Consider the following 21,162-nt stretch of genomic DNA (forward strand, 5'->3'; position numbering starts at 1 on the left):
AATTTCGGGAAGGCAGACAATCCCTGCTGGCCCCTCTTTGCAGGAGCGAGAATCCTGAGCTCTCTCTAAGTCTCCTATCCAAGAATCCACCATTTCCAGCTTTCTCGGGTGTAAAAGTTTTCTGAAGGCCAAAAGTGAATACTTTCTGAAAAGGTTATGCAAATGTGAGTCTTGAATGTCAAAGTGAAGCTAGTTCCGATTGCGAGGTAAAAGTACTGAGATGTAAATAACATCCGAATGCTAATTTGTCACTTATTCCCGATTTGGGGTGGGGGTGGAAAGGACCTAAGTTTGGGAGCGAACCGACCCGTTTTTTTTATTTTGTAATGCGCTCTTGTTTTTGTGTTGGATTTTTTGTTGGATTTTTTTTTTTTTGGTTTCTGTGTTGTCCTTGAATATGCCTGATCGAGAACTCAGGGATCTGCCTGCCTCTGCTTTCCCTGTGCAGGGATTAAAGGCGTGTGCCACCATTCCCAGCTTTTGTGTTTGGCTTTGTTTATTTTTCCTTTCAGAAAGAGAGTTTCTCAGTAGCCCTGGCTGTCTCGGAACTCAATCTGTAGACGAGGCTCGCCTCAGATCAGCTTTGCCTGTGCCTGGGGTGAGCTGGGATAAAGGCAGTGTACCGCCACCACCCGGTTTTAATGAACCTTTAACTTTCGGCCCTCTATGTGGAAAATACAGTAGTGGTTGAGAAGTTATATGAAGAGTAAATGAAGGTAAGGAGTGTGTTATATCTGGTATCTGCTAGAAGAGGTCCAAAACTCTTAACCAGTACTGTTTTAGTTTTTTGTTTGTTTGATTGGTTGGTTTTGTGGTCTCTGTTCCCTTAATTAAACCTGTTTATTACTGAGTGCCAGCAATGGAAGGGAAAGAGACTCTTCTGGAGTTTAAAATCAGGTGGAACGGTTGACATAAGCTTGTAGACAAGTGTAGAAGGCTGCAGTTGACAAGCGGAAATGAGGCAGTATGTGGTAGGTGGATTTGTCTGGGAAGAGATTCTAGCAAAATAACTCTTGAATTGAGACTCGGAGGGGAGTAAGGTGTAAGCACTGTAGCAGAAATGAACTGAGGCTAATGTTTCGATAGGCTGTGACAACTGAAAGTGAATCGTGTTCCTTGAGCCTGGGGCATGCATGGGGGGCTACAAAGAGAAATCGGCCATGGAAGGGATGGAATGTTCTTGGTATATCACTCTAGGTACAAAAATCTTTGGATGGGCCTAGAACCAAGTACTGGGGGGAAACAGTCTTTGGGGCTGAGAGGTGGGGTGGGGTAAGATGTGGGTTCTGTCTTCCAAAAGCCGACTGGTACTTTACTGGTTTTATTACTTTCTTCTATTCCTTTGATCTTTATCTACCTCATCTTGTACTTTTAGTTGTGTTCTGTAGCCTAAACTTGACCTGAGGCTCATAATGGCTTCTAACCCTTGGTGATTCTCGCTAATTTTCCGCTCAGGCACTAAGACCACAGCTACTGCAACTTTTTCCTTTAAGATAGCCTCACAAAGGCAGGTGTGGCTCATGCCTTTAATAGGCGGAGCTCTGAGTTCAAGGCCAGCCTTGTCTACAAAGCTAGTTCCAGGACAGCCAGGGCTACACAGAGAAACCCTGTCTCTAAAATAAAAAATAAAAAAAAAAAAAAAACAACTTAACAGGCCAGCCCAGCCTAGATCCTAGAACTCAGATTACAGTTGTGTGCTACCAGGTGCATTTTTTGTTTTGTTTTGTTCTATTCTGTATTTCTCTCATTTCTCCACAACCAATGTTTCCCTATTTCATAACTCAAATTGCCCCATGAAACTTCACACTGGCAGTCCTGTGCAGGGACTTCTTGGAGACCTTAGGTGTGAGTTGGTTTGGAGCGAGTAGGGGAAGTGCCGGCCTAAGACACCAGATAACTGTGTGACGCACTCCTGTCCACAGCGGAGCAGCACAGAAGAGACGAGGGAAGAAGTGGAGCACCAGATGTTTAATCAGCCAAGCACGTCTTCCGCAAAGGCTCCAGCAATGGGGAAGAAACAAAAAAAGTCAGTGAAAGACAATGGTAAGAGCCTGGAAATGCTTTAGCTCATGTCTTTTCTTCGCCTAAGAAACATTTCTGCCCTTTTGCTAGCTCTGTACTTTCTCTGAGGTCCAGCTGAGCCCTTGCCTCTTTAAAAATATACAAACAAGGGGGCTTCCCAGCTCCTGTCAAAGCTAGTTCTTTCCATCATCAGATTCCTGTGACTTGGCTGGGATAGTCATTTGTCTTGGGGCTCAATAGGGGCAATGTCTGAGGACCTTTTGCACTCATTATCCTAAAACTAAGTGAGGATGAACCTAATCTTGATAAAAGAGGTGGGACTGAGGGGTTGGAGGTGATCCTGCATGTACTCTGATGGTGCTTACTGTCAGCACAGACTTTCTGTCTTGACGGAATCCTACAGAATTGTAATGGAAGCACAGAGGCTGGAGTGCCGCTGTGACTCAGGGTGGGGGGTGGAAAGGCAGTTAATTTTCTTAAGCACCAGGCAACTCAGAGTATTGATAAACTCAGATCTAAGGCATTGGTCAGTTTCCTGGGATAGAGTGGTAACCAACTCCATTCTTTATTGGAGAATCAACAAAGAATCTTGGAGGCACAGGCTGAGGTAAGGACATTGAGATTTGAAAGTCCGGGCTTTGAGGTCTGTCCCCTGGACTCTTTATTGCGTGGTTTAATGCACCACTACGTCAAGGGATCACCCCACACCTAAAGAACCAAAAATGAATATGTGATTCGAATTCTATACAGCTCTGCAAAAAATTTCTGACACTATTCCTCTTGTCCCTCAGGTCATAAACCAGAGGAAAAAACACAGGATACTGAGGCTCGCGCTTGTAGGAAGGTACCAATTCCTCCTTGTCCAGAACATCTGCCCCCAGTGAACCTGATTCATCGAGATGTTTTGCGGGCGTGGTGCCAAGAGAGGAAGCTGAGCTCCAAAGGACAGGTGGGGCCCCAGTGGGGGCCTCTTATTGCTGAGCGGGAGTGTTGGAACCGAACTTTCACTAATAGCTCTCTTTTGTTGTTGTTGTTTTTTGTTTTTTTGTTTTTTTCCGTCTTAGAAATTAGAGGCTTATAAACGACTCCTTGCAGGGGCTTTCCCAAAGCAAATGGTAAATATTTATTTATTGACACTATTTCGTATTAGCCCAGGCTAGTCTGGCAGTCTGTATGTGAAAGCAAAGTAGCTTCAAACTCAAGGTCTACCAGCCTTCCATCGATCAAGATTGTAAGCATGAACTGCCCTGCATGTCTGGCATGTAACTTTGTACTTATAAGAGGTAGTGTCGGAGGGAGAGGTTTGGTTCTAGTAACCGTCTTTACTCATCAGAGAGTAAACTGAGGAATTGTCTTGATCCCTTCCCTCTCTATCTCCAATTTGAAGAGAGAGCATGAAGTAATAAAACTTCTTTTCATTTTTGGTGCTGGAAAAGAGTATAAGGTTTTAATGCATGTTCTACCACTGAGCTGCACCCCTATCCCTAAACCCCCTCCTCTTTTTTTTTTTTTCTTTTTTTTTCTTTTTTCTTTTGAGTCTGTATGTACCCACACTGGCACACTGGTCTCTGGTTCCACCTCCCACCCCACTGTACCCACCTCACTCTAGGAGCATTAGAATGAAATTACAGATGAGAGCTGCTCCCCATAGTTTTTTATATATGGATTAGATCTTCTCACCGTGTCTTCTGCTCCCCCCCCCCCCCACCGAGCTGTCAGCTCTTAATATTTTCCATTATCAATAATGTCCTAGCCTGAATTGAAGAATGTTCCCGACTCGCCAAAAGAGGCCAGGGTGAAGGCATCTGTGAAAAAAATGAAGACAGAGGCGGTGGTAGAGCCGTGTTCTGAGGTGACAGTTCCCCTTGAAGTGATCCCTGTGCCGGAGGAACAGGTACCTGCCCTGACTGACCCTCCGGTTCTCTATGAGGAAGTCAGCACCACCTTTGTGGCCACAGCTGCCTCTGAGGCAGTGTTGGCATCTTGGGGCAGAATTGCAGCCAATGCTAACAGGGTCGAGGCCGTGCCCAACAGCGCCACACCAGACACCCATGGTAAGTCAAAATTTAGAATCCTGTTATTTCTAAGTCTAATCTGGGTAGGCCCTAAGACCTAGTCTTCCTTGGGTTTGTTGAGAGAAGAATCTTTTGCTGTTTCAACACGAGGTTTCTCTGTGTAGCCCTGACTGTCCCTGAAACAAGCTCTATAGACTAGGCTGGCCCCACACTCAGATCCTCCAGCCTCCCCAGTGCTAGGATTAAAGACATGCACCTCTGTACCTGGCTGAGACAAGGATCATGGAGTATAACCCAGGCAAGCGTACCTCCTTTTGCCTTGCATTTCTATCAGCCACCCAAGCAATAATGAGAATGATGGTCCAGGGAATCACTATGAGAATTATTTCAGATTACTCACATACTACAAGCAAAAGGCAATGTGCTTGGTGTCATTTCTTTCATTAAAGAATTTGAAGTGAGGGCCTGAAAATAACTCTCTGGGATGTAGACTGGGATCTCTTGGCATCTGTTAAATTGGTGATATTAGCTATTCCTAGTTTGTTATTATAAAATAGAGGTGACTCATTAGACATGTCATAAACCTGTGATCCCAGGGTCTGAGTAGGAGGCTCAGGAGTTTGAAGTCAACCTGAGCTACAGGAGACTTCCAAAACAGTAATAATAATAGAGAGCTGGGTGTAGTGATGCCCGCCTTTAATCCCATCACTTGGGAGGCAGAGGAAAGGCAGGCGGAACTCTGAGTTAGAGGCCAGCCTGCTCTACAAAGTGAGACCAGAACAGTCAGGGCTACTCAGAGAAACCTTATCTTGAAAGGTGCAAGGCAAAAAATGCAATGAAAAAATCATGCCTATCAAGATACAGTAGGTATTACAGTCTGATTCTAAAGCTGGAAAGATGGCTCAGGGGTTGAGCACACTTTGCTCTTGCAGAGGACTCAAAAGAGACAGAAGAAGGGAGCTCTCTAACTCCTAGACCCCATTTCGTGAAAAGCCTTTAGTTTTCTGGGGGGTCCCTGGTCCCATCTTATTTTTGAAGACAGGGTTTCTTTTTAACTGGCTGTCCTGGAACTAAATTCTGTGGACCAAGCTGGCCTTCAGTTCACAGCCTGCTTTTGCCTCCCTAGTGTTGGGATTAAAGGAGAATGACACCACCTTCTTGAAATTTTCTGGGAGTTTTGTTTGGTGTATGTGTGATGTGCTGGACTCAGGCTAAGCAAATACTGTACCATTGAGCTACCTCTATAGCCCTAAAGCGTGAAGGTCTCTCACATACTTTTGAAGTAGTGAACAAGATGGATTGAGAGAAAGGTTGGGTTCCCAGTCTTCTCTTAGGGCTGGCATTTCAGAGAGGCATTGAGTCTAGGCTGAGACTCTGTGACCCACCCATCTTGTGCCTGAGCAAGTGGCTGCAGTGTGATCATCTAAAATCTCTTTGATTCCACAGGGGAAATGTGGTGTGTGGTTCATGGGAGAAGCTTTTCTTCAGACCCACGTGGCTGGGTTCGCCTGCATTTCCATGCCGGACAAGCCTGGGTACCTGATAAGAAAGGAAAAGTGGTTGCCCTCTTCCTGCTCCCAGCTTGTACCTTCCCACCCCCACACCTGGAGGACAATATGCTGTGCCCCAAGTGTGTTCACAGGTGTGTGCTGTGCCAACATCCTGACTGTGGGCACTTGACTTTTAAGTTTCCTGGAGGAAAGATTAATTTTAACAAGCTAGCTGTGTTTGGGTGTTATTTTGCTAGTGTAATTAAACCCCCACAAGGCTGTTTAAACATGTAGATCAGGCTGAACTCCAAACAGTCTGCCTGCCTCTGCCTCCCACTTGCCATTAAGCCTAGCTAACACCTCTTTGATTTGTAGTGTGTAGTTAGGCTGGGTTTGATCTCTTGTTGGGAGATGGCTCAGTTCATAAAGGTGCTCGTTACCAAGCCTTATGTATGGCCTGAATTTGAGTCACAGGACATATATGGTAGAAGAATTGAACCAGTTCACAAAAGTTGCTCTCTGATGATCATGTGCATCACAGCATCTTCATGTACACACACAGGACATATGTAATTTAATTTTTTTTTCCTTGCCTCCATCTTCTTACAGTTGAGTGGCTTTGAGTAGACGGAAAAGAAAACTAAAATCACCTTTCCTGGGGGGTGAGGGGAAGTGCGATGCCAAGACTGGAAAGAAAGAAAAAAAAAAACTAAAAATATTATTAAAATTACTCTGGCCTGAGCTGGGCAAGGTGACTGCATGCCTGTAATTCCAACACCCAGAGGCAGAGGCAGGCAGATCTCTGTGAGGTCTACAAAGTGAGTCTAGGACAGGCAAGGCTACACAGAGAAGTGTCGTCTCGAAAAACAGGAAGAAAGAAAGAGAGAAAGAAAGAAAAGAAAGAAAGAAGAAAAACATTACTTTGGCAGTTAGAATTAGCTTAAGCAAAATTTGCCTTTGATAACAGATGTTGAATGGAACTGATTCTTTGGTAAGATTTCAGTCAACCGTGAGCTGGGTATGGTAGTGCTTGCCTGTCAATAGGAGAATTTAGTGTATAATAAAAGGTTTTGTGGTTTTGTTTTAAGTGAATAGAACTGAAGGATTTTGTTTTGTTTGCTTTTGTTAAGACAAGGTCACCAATACGGACCAGGCAAAGGAGGGGCCACAGTCTGCCTGGGGTTGTGCCAGGATCAATTAGCTAATCTGCCTTCTTTGACCTTCTCAAGGGCTCTATTCGCAGTCCTTAAGCTCTCTTGTTCTGTGGTGCTTAAACTTGAACCAAAAGCGTTTACCACTGAAAATTTTACTTTGACACTGAGTCTTACTGGGTAGCCCTGCCCTGGCTGGCCTGGAATTCACAGAAATCTGTGTTGCCTCTGGCTGCCAAGTGTTAAGATTAAATGTGTGCCAGTCCTGATCCTAGAGTTTTATGGGTGGTTTTATGGCTCTTATTGGTGGTATCATTGACTTTTTTGTTTTGTTTTGGCTTTTTTTTTTTTTTCTTCTTTTCACTTTGAGGGGTTTTCTGGAACCCAGGCTTGCCTAGAACATACAGCTGAAGCCAGCCTCAAAGTTCTGGTTATTCTGTCTCTACTTTCTGAGCATGGGATTGTGGGTATTCTCCTAGCCCTGGCTTATGCTGTGCTAGGGATCAAACATGCATGCGTTCCCAAATGATCTTGTCTATTTTAAAGGTAGAGGTTGGGGTGACTCTTCTGTATGACATACCTGTAGCCCCTAACACTTGAGATGCTGGGGTGATTAGATGTTCAGGACAAGCCTGATCTACCTGAGACCCAGTTGGGCTTGGAGCAAGGGAGAGAGTGAGAGGTAGGAAAGGAGGACAAGAATGAATGAATGAATGCATGTTTACATTTCTTTTCTAGGAACAAGGTCTTAACTAAGAGTCTCCAGTCATAAATGGAGGATCTCTTAGGTTTGGGCTGGCTACTGGTCACCCACAGAACTGCGGCTGACCCTGAAGCCCACAGCTTTGCCTTTGAAGGTGCCCATCTCACTCAGGAATTATGGAACGTTGTTGGTTAAGTATAAGCATCTTGGAAAAAAGAGTCGGTGAGGCCACCAGAATCCAACAGGCACACCTCTACTGTGCCCTTGAACCCTGGGAGTGGCCTGATCTTGTGTGAAGATAAGAAAGCATCCTACTTGTTTTGCTATAAGGAGGTCTTGGGGCAGGAATATGATAGCTCCTGTGACCATCATAGCAAAGTTCAGCAGTCAGCTGTGAGGACTTATTTAGCCTTGCCTGTAACCTCCTCGTGCCCTCTCCTCTAAGTTGTGTTGTTTTATTAGTGTTTAGGACTTGGGTTTGTTTTTTCTGTTGTTGCAAAATAATACACCAGATTTGGTTTGTGGCTTTTGATTTTGTTGTTTCTTTTCCTGTTTGACTAGTTACACTTTCCCTGAATTCTTTCTGCTGCTCTCAAGAGGCAATGTTTGAAAGGACTTTGGAATAAAGAATGCTTGGAGCAGAGGAGGGCAGGATGGGGCCACCATCCCATGGCGGGAAGAGTACAGTTATTCTGAAAGGTGTTGAATGCACAACAAACTTACCTGTTGCCTGGCAGCCCTGGGGATTAAGTTAGGAAGGAAGGTTTCTGTGAGGTTGATAGGTTTCTCTCCAGGTGTCACCTGTTCGTATTTGATGATGTCATACACTAAACTGCTCCCCCCGCTTGTGCCTCCCTCTCTTGTCCGAAGTGGACGTGGAGCTGGAGGGTCAGTGCTCCATGTGCCTTGGATGAAGCCCATGACAGAAGGATGGCTGCTCTGCTGTTCCTCCTTTTGGGGGTCAAGATAAGGTTTGCACTTCAGTTTTCTATCTGGATGTAGAGTCCAGCCACCCAGACAGGGCACTGCCCACAAGTGTGTGTGGAGGGGGAGGGGGAGGGTCATTCCTGCATGTAGATCACAGTAGGAATCAGGGCATGTGATATCTGTAGACAGCCCAGCCCTCCCTTTTCTCTCTAAAAGGACATGGAAAGTTCCATGAGTGGGTACAGAAGTCAGGGGACCTGCCAAAACATTGCTGGGGAAAAGTGAGTCTTCGTAAAGAAATCCCGTGTCCTTGTTGGCAAGGCGTGAGTGGATGTGCCCAAGCATTCCTAGCCAGGAGTGGTGGGGAATGGTGAACAAGGTATAATTTTAAGTAAATTTAATAAAATTTCCAAGATATGCCAATAAAATATCTGTATTTTGTCAGGTGGAGCTGACACAGAAACCCTGTCTCAAGAAAACCCAAAATCAAAAAAAAGAAAAACAGCAGAAGGAAAGTCATGTGTGTTCAAGGCCTCCCTGGCCTACACAGAGAGTACACACCACCTGGTCAATATGGTGACTGTCTCAATGAAAAATGCTAAAGTAAATTACAGCCTTAGTGTGCATTCAGTTTCCAGCACCACTAGCCACCAAACTGTTACCCCAGGGACACTTTAAGCATATCAAGGCCACATTAGGAATGGTAGAAAATGTGTCGTTGTGGCACAGTGGGACATAACAGTTATTGACTGATAAGTTGTCAGAAAGGATTTAATGTGAATCTGATCATGAAGCAATCAGTCCTGATTATCATACCTGTTGTCAGAATAATTGCTAGGTGAGCCCAATAGCTCCCCCCCATTTTTTTTTTTTTTCTGTTTCTGATATTCTTAAATAAACCTGAATTTTTGATGCCAGGTTAAATTGCCACACTGTTCGAATAGCTTGCTCACAGTCTCCTTTATAAAAATCTCTTCATACTAGTATTATTGAGTCTTAGGTGGGGTGGTAGCTTCTTCGGAAACCTAATCCCTATGTAAACTGCAGAAGGCTGCACAAGAAAAGAGTAGTTTGCCTATGCCTGCAGAAGAGAACGTCACATCCTGTGGAGCTGTGTGGAAAAGCAGCAAGCACTCTAGCCACTGACACATCTCCAGCTCACATACTTAGTTTTTCTTGTTTTGAGGTGGTTTCTCTGCATCCTAGTTAACCTCGTACTTGCTTTTCAGCTCAGGCCATCCTCAAACTCAGCTGCGGCTTTCCTGCCTCCGTTTCCACAGGGCTGGGATTATAGCCATGAGCTGTCTAAAGCCTTTAATGGTAATTTTTTTCCAGGTTACTGGGGAGAAACGATGTGATGTGCGGTGCATGAAGCCTTATGTTGGGTCGACACTAACTAATCTATAGTGGCCCTCACCTGTAATCCCAGGATTAAGGCAAAGGCAGGAGTATCAGAAGTTCAAAGTCCTCTTCAGCCTGGTTATATAGAATGGATACAGTAGAGAAATTATTTTAAAACAATATTTATTGGGCCAGTGATGTGGCTTAGGTAAAGGTACCTGACACCAAAGCCTGAACATCTAAATTTAGTCCCCCAGATCCACATGATAAAAGGAAAAAGCGATATGTGAGTTTTTCAGTGGCTAGTTGTGGTTATGCATGCTTTGAACCCCAGCCTGGTTCTACATAGTGTCAGGACAACAAGGACTGCTTACAGAGAACCTGTCTCAAAAGTTGTGTTTTTGTTTATGACCTCCACAAATACACTACAGCACATGAGAAATACAAACAATATTAGCAGTTGGGTAATGGGATGCACTTCGGTCTAAACTAATAGATAGGGATGGTGAGACGGGGTGTCACTGATAAAATGATCAGATGGAGGGGAAGGAGGTCCTCCCCAATTAGTGGACTTGGAAAGGGGCAGGGAGGAGATGAGAAGGCAGGGTGGAATTGGGAGGGAGTGAGGGAGCGGGATACAGCATTAGTAAAATGTAGTAATAAAAATGCAAAAAAAAAAAAAAATTGGGAAAGCACTCAACTGAATACATGGAAAGCTCCCCCTGGAAATAAAGTTGGGTTGTGACTGGTCTCCTGGAGCTCATTCTGAGGAGAAGCCAGATGACCCCCCAAGCCTTTTCTTCCTTCTGCCTCCCTTCTCTCTGACATCCCCTCCAGCAATCTTGCCCTTCATTCCATACTCAGACAAAAGCCTTCTCTTTTCCTTGCTGTGCCTTCTTCCAGATGTCACCTCTTTCAAACTGTGGCTCATTGGGAAGGGTTGATGGCTGCGGCTGGAGTGGACAAATGCCTGGAACCCAAGTGCAACAACACTTTGCACTTGTTCTTTGTCCAAGCTGTGCACTTCAGCCCGAACTTGCAGTTGGCACCTCCCGCCTTCTTTACACTGCCTCAGGTCATTGTTTGACGTCTTCTGAGTGTAAAGATGAAATGTTTTATAATGAGGTCCCACAAATGAGGGAGAATGACCCTGAGGTCCTGATTGCCCTGCCTGCAGTGCCTGTGTGCTGCTTCACCTGAAGCTCTTTTTCCCCGTGGTGCTATGGACACACTCAACAGCCTTGGATATGCAAGGAAGTATTCTAGTCCTTGAATCTCATAACAGCCTCCTAGAACAGAGATCTAATGCTCAATAGATGTTGGTTCATCTCCCAGGACTGAAAATAACTACAAATGTTTGCAGCCCCTCCCCCCTTAAAAATACTAAAGGGTAAGAATTGTTAGCTATAGCCTGGAGCAGTGGCACATGCCTGTAATCCCAGCACTCTGGGAGCCAGAGGAAGGAAGATCTTTGTGAGTTCGAGGTCAGCCTGGTCTACAAAGTGAGTCTGATAACCAGGGCTATACAGAGAAACCCAGTCTTGAAAGTGCAAAAAAAAAAAAAAAAAGTTCTTCTGGACCATGCACCATGCATAGTCCAATCTCTTTTGGCTGGGCAGGGGTGGTGCACTCCTGTAATCCCAGGACTAGGGAGGCAGAGGCAGGCAGATCTCTGGTTTGAGGCCAGCCTGGTCTATAGACTGAATTCCAGGACAGGCTGCACAGAGAAAGGTTTCAAAAAGCCAAAACAAACTCAGGGAGCTGGAGAGATGTTCTTTCAGAGAACCTGGGTTTAATTCCCAGCACCCACATAGCAGCTCACACCTGTCTGTAACTCCAGCTTTAGGCCATTGAACACCTTCACACAGACAAACATGCAGGCAACACACCAATGAATATACAACAGGAAAAGGTGCTTTGCAACCTGAGTTTGACCCTGGAACCCAAATAGTAGAAGGAAAAAACTGACTCCCAAAAGTTGTCCTCTGGACCTTCACAATTCACTATGGTGCACACACAGGCATAATAAGTGAATGTAATTTTTTAAATTTCAGGCTTGGAATAGTGACACACCTCTAATCCCGGCTCTTAAACTGGTGCAGGATATAGGGCTTGAATCCAGCCTGGGGCACATATGTTGCTAGGGGAAGATCTTTTCTCTAATGTGTGTGTGTATGTATAGATACAAGAATACATTCATTCGAGAATATTTGTCATAGAAGACTTGTGCTTTAATGGCAACTGGAGAAAGAAAAGCAATCGGTTTTGAAAGCAGTGCAGTTTTTCCTTTTCCAGCTGAGTCAAGGATGCTAATTTCTTGGCTTTGAGATTGATGTATGTATGAGTTGGAGTCCTGAGACTGAGGCTTCATAGAGAGAAGATAGAAGATACAGATGTCTGTGGAGCTGTGTGCGAAACAGCCCTTGCAGCTGATGCCACTGACCTGCTTGGTCCATGAAGCTGTGAACCAGAGTCCTTGCAGCTGATGCTGCTGACCTGCTTGGTTTTCAGAGCCTCGAGTTTGGGGCAGTGATGTGATGGGCCAGCTCTTGCTTTCCTTTGATGTTCAGCCTGAACTCATCTCCCATTGCAGCAGGTTACCTGCTTGGTCTCCAGCAGCAAGACCTTATATCTATGACCACTGACTAATCATGGGCCTTGTTACAAAGCAAGACCAGGACAGCCAAGTCTACACAGAGAAACCCTGTCTGAAAAAGGAAAAACAAAACAAAACAAAAATTTAGATTATTCTGCATTTGTGACCATCTTGGGTGATTTAATGACACTCTGACTCACCTTGCCCTTCAAACATTGCTTGCACATTCGTGCATGCATAGGCACACACACATACACACACACTTCTAAGTTCTCTTCCAGGATGAGATCCTGTATAACTAGTTCTGGGTTTGGCAAAAGAGGAAAGAGAATATAGTCCAAAAGACCTGCAGACATTAGCTGGCATGAGCTGCTAACAGGAGTCAGGAGAGCAACTACTCTACGAACATAATTATGAACCAACAAGAATCCATTCCCTCAGGCACAATTTCTCTTGGCTTAGGATACAACATCTGAGCAAGAATCATAGGAGATGAGACAGAGTCAATGCCAAGGTGACTTAGGCAGAGAAAGTGGCAACCAACGATGAAATACTGAGGTTGTAAAGGCAAAGGAGAGATGAAGGAATAATGAGGCTGAAGAAAATAGGCCTGGAGGGATGGAGATGAAGCAGTCACACTATTGGTCCATAATATCGGGATAATGAATGAGCCATGGCATAATGCAACTAGGCTATGGCTCTTACTTACTAGAAGCCAAGAGGCTAAAACTACCCGAAAGACTGAATGGCAGCCATTGGGCCCTAAGAGGAAGGTGCTATGAGGCCGGGGTCCTTGTGGGCAGTCAAGAGGATGTAGCTCAACATCAGCGATCAAACAAGTCAGGGGAAGAGGGATATAGTTCAGTGGTTAGAGTTCCTGCTTAATGTCCCTGGGTCCTTGGGTCTGATCCCTTGCACTGCATAAACTGGGTGTGCTGGCACACACCTGTGATCCCAGCCCCGGAGAGGCAGAAGCAGAAGTTGAAGGTCTTCTGCCTCTGCTACAGAGTAAGTTCAGAAACAATCTAAGCTTCATGAGACCCTTTCTCAAAAAAAATAGAAACAACAAAAACAAGTCTGTTGTGGGGTCCACTTAAATTCAACATAACTCAAATACCAGATCAACGCCGATGACAAAAATTTATTATAATCAAGCTGCTACTGATAGATCAGGGCTGTAGAATAGACTCCGGAACTAAACTGCAACACTGAAGGGGTGTTGTACAGCAGAGTGAAAGGATGAAACTAGAAAGTGAGGGGGATTCAGCTGGGCTGTAGCATTGTCCAATCATATTTTGCTATAAGGGGTTGAACAAGGGAGTTTTCATCAGTCAGGATGGGAGTAACTCCCTAGGCCTGGGAACATGAACTTGTTTGACCCTGCAAGGAAGATGGAGAAGTTGTCCCTGAGATGGCTGGACTCAGACAACTGATCCTTACAATAGAAGCTGTTCAGCTACTGGGAAGTTTCCAGCCCCACTAAGGCCCAGAAACTTGAACTTAGTTTCTCCCTATAATTAAACGCAGTCTGAAAAACGACATGGTGGTACCTAGAATAAGTTTCTTTTGCTTGTTCCCCCCCCCAAAAAAAAAAAAAAAAAAAAAACTGAGGATAGAGCAACAGACAATCTTCAAGGGCAGTCATCCAAATTACAAGACATGATCATGTCAGCCATGGTGGATGAAAAATTCAAGGCTAGCCTGTACTACATAGCAAAATCCCACCTCAAAAAAAAAAAAAAAAAGATGTTATGTGAAAAACCTCACCCCCCAAAAAAGCCTGGCAGCTAGAGATGCAGCTTTGTAGACTACTTTCCCAGCATGTACTGGGCACTGGGCTCTTAAAAGAGAGAGGAGGCTAGAGACCTTAAGATGCAAAGGACACAGTAGAAATACTTGATCTGAAAGAAAAGGGGAGGAATATTAGGAGTAGGAAGATTTAAGCAAGGATGGAGAGGGATCAGTGGAAAGAAGAGGGTGTGGGGGCTGGGAATTAACCACCTAAGGATGTATGAAGAAGACCTGTGGCAAAGGACTAGTTTTCAAGTCTTAAAAAAACATAGCTGAATGTGGCACATGCCTTTAATCCCAGCACCTGGGAGGCAAAGTTACAGGATAGCCAAGATTACACAGAGAAACCCTGATCGGAAAACAAACAAAACAAAAAGATGTGACTCACTGAGTCAGAGAAGCTGGCTTATTTTTCCTGCGAGGAAGATGTTTGGCCAATCACAAGCCTTTGTTTGAAACAAGCACAGCCATTTATCTGAGCCAATCACAGCCTGCCTCTTAGCAACAATCACAGTTATTGTTGAGCCAATCACAACCTTGTGTCTTAACGCCAGTGAGGCTTTCCTCTGCTAGATCATCAAGGTCAGCGCTTTTACACAGGTCGGGGGGTGGGGGGGTGGGGGAAGTGAATTTAGAGTCATCTAGAATGCATCACCGCTTGTGAAAGCAAAATTCTAGTGCCAATTGTTTCCAGCTGGGTGTGGTGGCACATGTCTTTAATCCCAGCACTCAGGAGACAGAGGCGGGATGATCTATGCGCTTTCAGGCCAACCTGATCTACATAGTGAGATCTAGGACAGCCTTAAAGAAACCCTATCACAAATACAAAAACAAACAAACAAAAGTTTCCAACAGCTGTCCTTGGACTGCCAGAAGCCAGAATGGCTGGTGCTGGGCTAAGCACCTGTCTATTTTGTCCAAGGCATCCAGGGCTGCAAGCACAGTCCAGCTGCTAATTAAGGAGTCAAGTAACTCCTCAGAAAACCATCCTTGCTTCTTTCAGGAAAATGAATATCAAGAATGCCTATGAATGCACATTTAAATAACTGAGGGAGGGGGCTGCATCTGGGATACAAAGTGAATAAATTGTAACAAATAAAAAATAAATAAATAAAATTTAAAAAGAACTGACCATTAACACTAAAAATGGTGAATTTAAAGCAGATTTTAACAGTGCTTTTAACACCTGTTGAGTGCCTTAGGTAAAGATAATGACGGTTCCCCTTCTCTACCACTGAGCTGTATCCCTAGTCCAGTCTAAGTGTTGGTTGTTGTTTGAGATAAGCTCTCTTGTAGCATATTTAGCCCAAGCTGATGTGGTACTTGGATTCATTTTGAACTTCATACTTGAACCTCCCAAGTACTGAAATAGTAGGTGCAAAATCAACCTAAGAACCCTTAGCATCCTGATGAAAAGCTCCAAATATGTTAAGAAGATGGCTTATGGCTCATTTCCCTCCCTTCTTCCTTCCTGCCTTCTTCTTCTTCATCTTCTTTATCTCCTTCCTTCTCCTCTTTTAATTTTCCTTTGTTGTTTTTTCTTTTTTACTGGGGATCCAGTTTGGAGCCTTATGCATGTGTCTTAATATGGGCTTTATTGCTGTGAAGAGACACCATGACCAAGGCAACCCTTACAATGTCAAAAGTTTAATTGTGGCTGGCTTTCAGTTTCAGAGGTTTAGTCTATTATCATCATAGCAGGAAGCAGGGCAACGTGCAGGAAGACATGGTGCTGGAAGAGCCAAAGATAGGCAGGAAGAGACTAGATCCTACACTGAGCAGAGCCTGAGCAAAGGAGACCTCAAAGCCCACCTACACCGTGACAAACTTCCTCCAGTAAGGCCACACTTCCTAATAGTGCCACTCTCTATAGCCAAGCATTCAAACACTTGAGTCTATGGAGGCCAAACCTATTCAAACCACCACAGCACCATAGGCATGCACTGTACCACTGTGCACATTGAAAGGATGAAACCAGAAAGTGAAGGAGGCCTCATTGTAATCTTGGCTGGCCTGTACTTGCTCTGAAGATCAGGCTGGCCTGGAACTCCTAGAAATCCATCTGCCTCTACCCCCAAGTACTGGGATTAAAAGACTGTGCCACTGCTATGTTCTGCTATATTTATTTTTAAATATTTATTTTAGTTTTGAGTGTGTGTGTGTGTGCATGAGTTGGGTGCTCAAGGAGGTTAGAGGGATCAGATCCTCAGGAGCAGGAGTCACATATGGTTATTATCCACCGAACAAGGTGCTGGGAATCCAACTGTGGTCCTCTAGAAGAGCAGTATGAACTCAGCCACCAAGGCATTCCTATAGATCTAAGAACTCAAGTTTTAAAAATTGTGTTTTTAGGCTGGCATAGATATGTCTTTAATCCCAGCACTTGGGAGGCACAGGATAGCCAGGGATACAAAGAGAAATGCTGTTATATTTTTTTAAAAAAATCAATTATGTTTATGTTTGTTTTATTTTGTTTGAGACAGGGTCTCAATATGTAGCCCTGGCTGTCTGGCACCTTGCTCTGTAGACTAGGCTGGCATCTCACAGGGATCTGTCTGTCTCTGCCTACCAAGCTCTAGGATCAAAGGCATGTGCCACCACCACCCGGCTCAGTTATGTTTTTTTTTTTTGTTTTGTTTTTTTTTAACAGACTTGAAAATTGGTATTTTCCCCAGGTCTTCTTCATACATCCTTAGGTGATAAATTCATGGTCCCCATACCCTCTTCTTTCTACTAAATCCCCCATCCTTCCTTAAATCTTTCTACTCCTAATATTTTTTTCTTTTACTTTAGGATTAAGTGTTTATTCTGTGTCATCTACACAGTAAAGCCTCTTGCCTCCTCTCTCTTATAAGAACCCAGTACCCAGTGCATGCTGGGAAAGCAGTCTACTAACTAAGCTGCATCTCTAGACTCCAGTCCTTTTCTTTCTCTTTTCTTTTCTCATTTGAGGCATAGTATCATGTAGCTCAGTCTGGCCTTGAATTCCTGATTGTCCAGTCCCTCTCTTCCAAGTTCTAGGGTCACAAACATGAGCCAGCACACCCAGCATTGTTGTTTTGAGACAGCATCTTATACTGGCCTCAAATTTATAGTGATTCTCATCCTTCAGCCTTCTAAGTGCTGAGGTTACAGGCATGAACCACCACACATAGCTCAAAATGAGTTAGTTTTGTTTGTTTTTGTTTTTTGAGACAGGTATGTATGTATGTAGGCCTGGAACTCCCTGTTCAAATTGGGTTGCGGTTCGAAATCACAGAGATCCACCTGCCTCTGCCTCCCAAGTGCTGGGATTATAGGTATACAACACCAAGGCCACTTTTATTATATTATTGTTGCTGTTATCATTTTGTGATACTGGGAACCAAACTCAAGACCTCATGTACACTAGGCAAACATTCTACCAGCTCTACATTCCCAGCCCTGAATCTTACCCTTTTGGGGGAGTGGGAAAGGCTATGAGAGGTGTTTGAGAGAGGTTCTCTTGTCACCCTGTTTGCTTGCAACTATACAGATCATTCTGTCTTTGAACTTGCTTCTTCTTTAACCTCTGCCTTCTAAGTGCTGGAATTAAAGGCCTCAGATACCCTACCTAGTTTAAGAGGGTTTGTGTTATCTGAGCTTCATTCTTGCCTTTAATCCCCACAGTCCAGAGGAAGGGGCAGATAGAACTATTTGAGTTTTAGGCCAGACTGGTCTATATATGAAGTGCCAGGCCAGTCAGTGATACACACTGAGAACTGTACCCCCGCAACAACCAAGAGGCTTCTTTTATTTATTTTTACTTTTGCTAAAGCAGTCTTGAACAAACGTTGTGCATGAGAGTCCTCTAGTTCCACATCTTCCCAATCATTTCTTTCTATTTTTTTTCCCCTGTCCTTTGTTGAGACTCTGATGGCCTTCCTTTCCGGGATTTTCGACATTGTCAGCTTTAGCCTGGTGATATCCACTTTGCTGGGGTGTATGCTCATGAGGACAGCTGTGTCACTACCCTTTTGATTTTTCTATACTCCTTCAGTGTAGAAGACAGTTATTTTTTTTCCCTGTACATCTGGAACACCTTGCCAATCAGCTGCCCTTGGACAACCTGAACTTCACCATCCTTTCAAATGGGCATAGACTGAACATCATCCTTCTGCCTCAGCCCTTAGGAAAGAGAGGAAGACATGGCCTTCCCACCAGATGCAAGGATGGGAGCAGGGACAGCCTCTGTCATGAACTCAGAGGCCTGTTCTTTGATCACTTGCCCCTGGCAATGAGGCCTTGGCAGAGAAAGAGGATCCAGGCAATTCTGATGAGACTTGATAAACTGTGGGCAGATGGCATTGGTGGAGAAGCCCCCTTTCAGTGGAATAGGGGAAAGGAAAAAGGGGGAAGAAGGAGGGAGGGTGGCACTGGGAAGAATTGAGGGAGGGGGCTTTAGTCGGGATATATAATGAAAAAATTTTGGAAAAAAAATGTAAAAATAAAAAAAAATAGAATTAGAAAAAAAATGTTGCTTGGAGTTCTCCATTCGCTCAGAAGTCATAAGGGGACTGAACTTCATTTTAGCAGCCGCCAATGATGCCCACAAAAGGGGAAAAAGTAGCTTTAAAAAAAAATTAATCATGAATCTGATGAAACCAAAATAAACGCAAAAGGGAGAGGGACAAGCTAAATGAAGGACGGGTAAAATTAGCAAAATCCAGTAAAAAAAAAAAAAATCACACAATTCTATTTGTGTTCGTTTTGGTTTTGTTTTTTTAGGACGGAGCTGTGTAACCCTGGTTGTCCTGGAACTGTGTTGGCTTTAAACTCAGAGATTCTTTTGCTTCCGCCTTTTGGGTGCGGGGCATTAAAGGTATGCGCCACCATTGTTCGGCCTTTTTAATTTAATTTTATTTATTTTTAGTTTTTTCGAGACGGATTTCTCTGTAGCTTTGGCTATCCTGGACTCGTTTTGTAGACCAGGCTGGTCTCTAACTCACAGAGATCTGCCTTCTGCCTGCCTCTGCTCACTACTGGGATCGAAGGCATGTACCGCCATGCCTCACTGCTTTTTGTTTTTGTTTTTTTTTTTTGTTTTTTTTTTTGAGACAGGGTTTGTTTGTGTAGCCCTGACTGTTCTGGAACTGGATCTGTAGACCAAGCTGGCCTCATACTCACAGAAATCCACCTGTCTCTTCCTCCTGAGTGTTTGGATTAAAGGCATGCAAAACCACGCCGGGCTTCGTTTAGGATTTTAAAATAAACCCACAATAATAAACTGTAAAGGAAAGTAAACGATAAAGAGAGAATGTAGAGATTAATGAAAGATACAAGATATGTGTCAGAAAGTCACAATACATAGACCTTATTTGGATTCCGATGCAAACAGATTTTTAAAATGTGTTTACTACAAGAAAAAGAAATAGGCTGGGCGGTGGCGCAGTACGTCTGTAATCCCAGCACTCTGGGAGGCGGAGTTGGGTGGATTTCTGTGAGTCTGAGGTCAGCCTGATCTACAAAGTGAGTCTAGGCAACCAAGGAAACAAACAAACAAAATTTTATTTACCAAACGTGTATTGGTATTCTGTCTGCATGTGTTTGCCTGGTGCTGAGAAGGCCATAGTGAGCAATCGCGTGAACAGTTGAACCACAGTCCTCCAGCTGAGTGCTCTTAACCTGTGAGTCTTGTCTGCAGCCCCTCAGCCAGGCTCTATGGTATGTGCTTCAATTGAGAAGGCTTAGCAAGTGGAGGAAAGGCAGTCATGTTGAATCAGGCTACCTAGTAAACTGAGCAGCCTGAGTTACATGAGGCTTATCTTAAAACAAACAAACAAACAAACAACAACAACAAAAAATGGGAAATGAACAAAAACTGACTATAAAAATTGAATAAATGTATACATGTCTGGAAGAAGGGAGCATAAGGCCCAGTATAGATAGACGGTTGTGAGCCACCATGCAGTTGCTGGGAATTAAGCTCAGGACCTCTAGAAGAGCAGACAGTGCTCTTAACCACTGAGCCATCTCTCCAACCCCATAAAAGGATTTTCTCTTTTTTGTTAGTGTTGCTTTGTCTCAGGCAAAGGTCTCAGGCACAGCCATCAGGGTATCTCTGACTGGCCCAGAACTTGCTGGTATAGCACAGATAAGTATCAAATTCAGAGATCTATCGGCCTCTGCCTCCTGGATGCCATCACTAAGGATGTGTGCCATTTATTTATGTTAAATGAGAAGACAAAGGATTTTTAGGTGTTTGTTTTCATTTCCACTGCCTAGTCACATGGAAACAGGCATATTCCCCCTCCCCCCACATTCATAGCTGGTTTTCTGTCCTGTCCTGTGTGCTGCCTGAGGTACTGCCCTAGAAGAGTAGCATTCTAATGTGATAAACCTGGCTAAATTATGTGTTTTGTTTGTTTGAGACAGGGTCTCACTGTATATTCTCCGCTGAACTCTCTTTGTAGACCAGGCTGCCTCTGCTTCCAGAGCAGAGTTTAAAGGTGTGTGCGCTTCCCTGCCCAGCTTTAGTGAAAAGCTAATTTGTCTTTCAAATTCTAATTTACACTTTATTTTATGTATGGATGTTTTTCCTGTGTGCATGTGCGCCACCTAGTACCCTCAGAGGCCAGAAGGTCTCAGAGCCCTTGAAACTGGAGTTACAGACAGTTGGGAGCCCCTGTGGGGATCCTGGGCCCTGACTCTGAATCCTTTGGGAGATCACTGAGCTACATGGTCAGTCCTCTAAGCATGACCTAATTCTTTTTTTTTCTCTTTTTTCCTAAATTAATCTCATTTATTTATTTTTAGCATGGCTTAATTCTTAATAAAAAAAATGAAGAAAATATAAAAGGGTGGGGAGATTAAAAAAAAATCTCTAGCGTTTGTATAGGGCACAGTGGCTCTGTACAGTGATCCCCTGTACTTGGGAGGCTGAGGCGAAAGGATGGCCAAAAGTTTAAGGACAACCTGAGTGACACTGAGGCTTTGTCTCAAAGCCAAGCACCTCAGATCACTAGGTCACCTTTCATAATCACCCAAAGCAGCAGTATGACACCCACTGCTGGAAAGGAGGAGTCCTGGCCTGTCCCTAACATTATTCAGTTTTTATCCCAAGAGAGAGGAACAAGTATTGTCTGCCATTATCGGCCTATCCCCAAAG

At 44.1% G+C, this 21,162-nt stretch overlaps 1 protein-coding gene across 1 annotated transcript; it reads left to right on the forward strand.

The window, feature by feature from the left end:
- Positions 1-561: 561 nt before the first annotated feature.
- On the forward strand, positions 562-7,450 carry Dppa4 (developmental pluripotency associated 4). The gene is made up of 7 exons (XM_060370111.1): positions 562-716; positions 1,923-2,043; positions 2,814-2,971; positions 3,087-3,137; positions 3,788-4,076; positions 5,484-5,679; positions 7,417-7,450. Exons 1-7 carry the CDS (start codon positions 711-713, stop codon positions 7,448-7,450), a joined length of 855 nt encoding a protein of 284 aa, XP_060226094.1. The 5' UTR covers positions 562-710.
- Positions 7,451-21,162: the final 13,712 nt, after the last annotated feature.

This window comes from Meriones unguiculatus, chromosome 17 (genome assembly GCF_030254825.1).
Source record: "Meriones unguiculatus strain TT.TT164.6M chromosome 17, Bangor_MerUng_6.1, whole genome shotgun sequence".
Taxonomy (NCBI): domain Eukaryota; kingdom Metazoa; phylum Chordata; class Mammalia; order Rodentia; family Muridae; genus Meriones; species Meriones unguiculatus.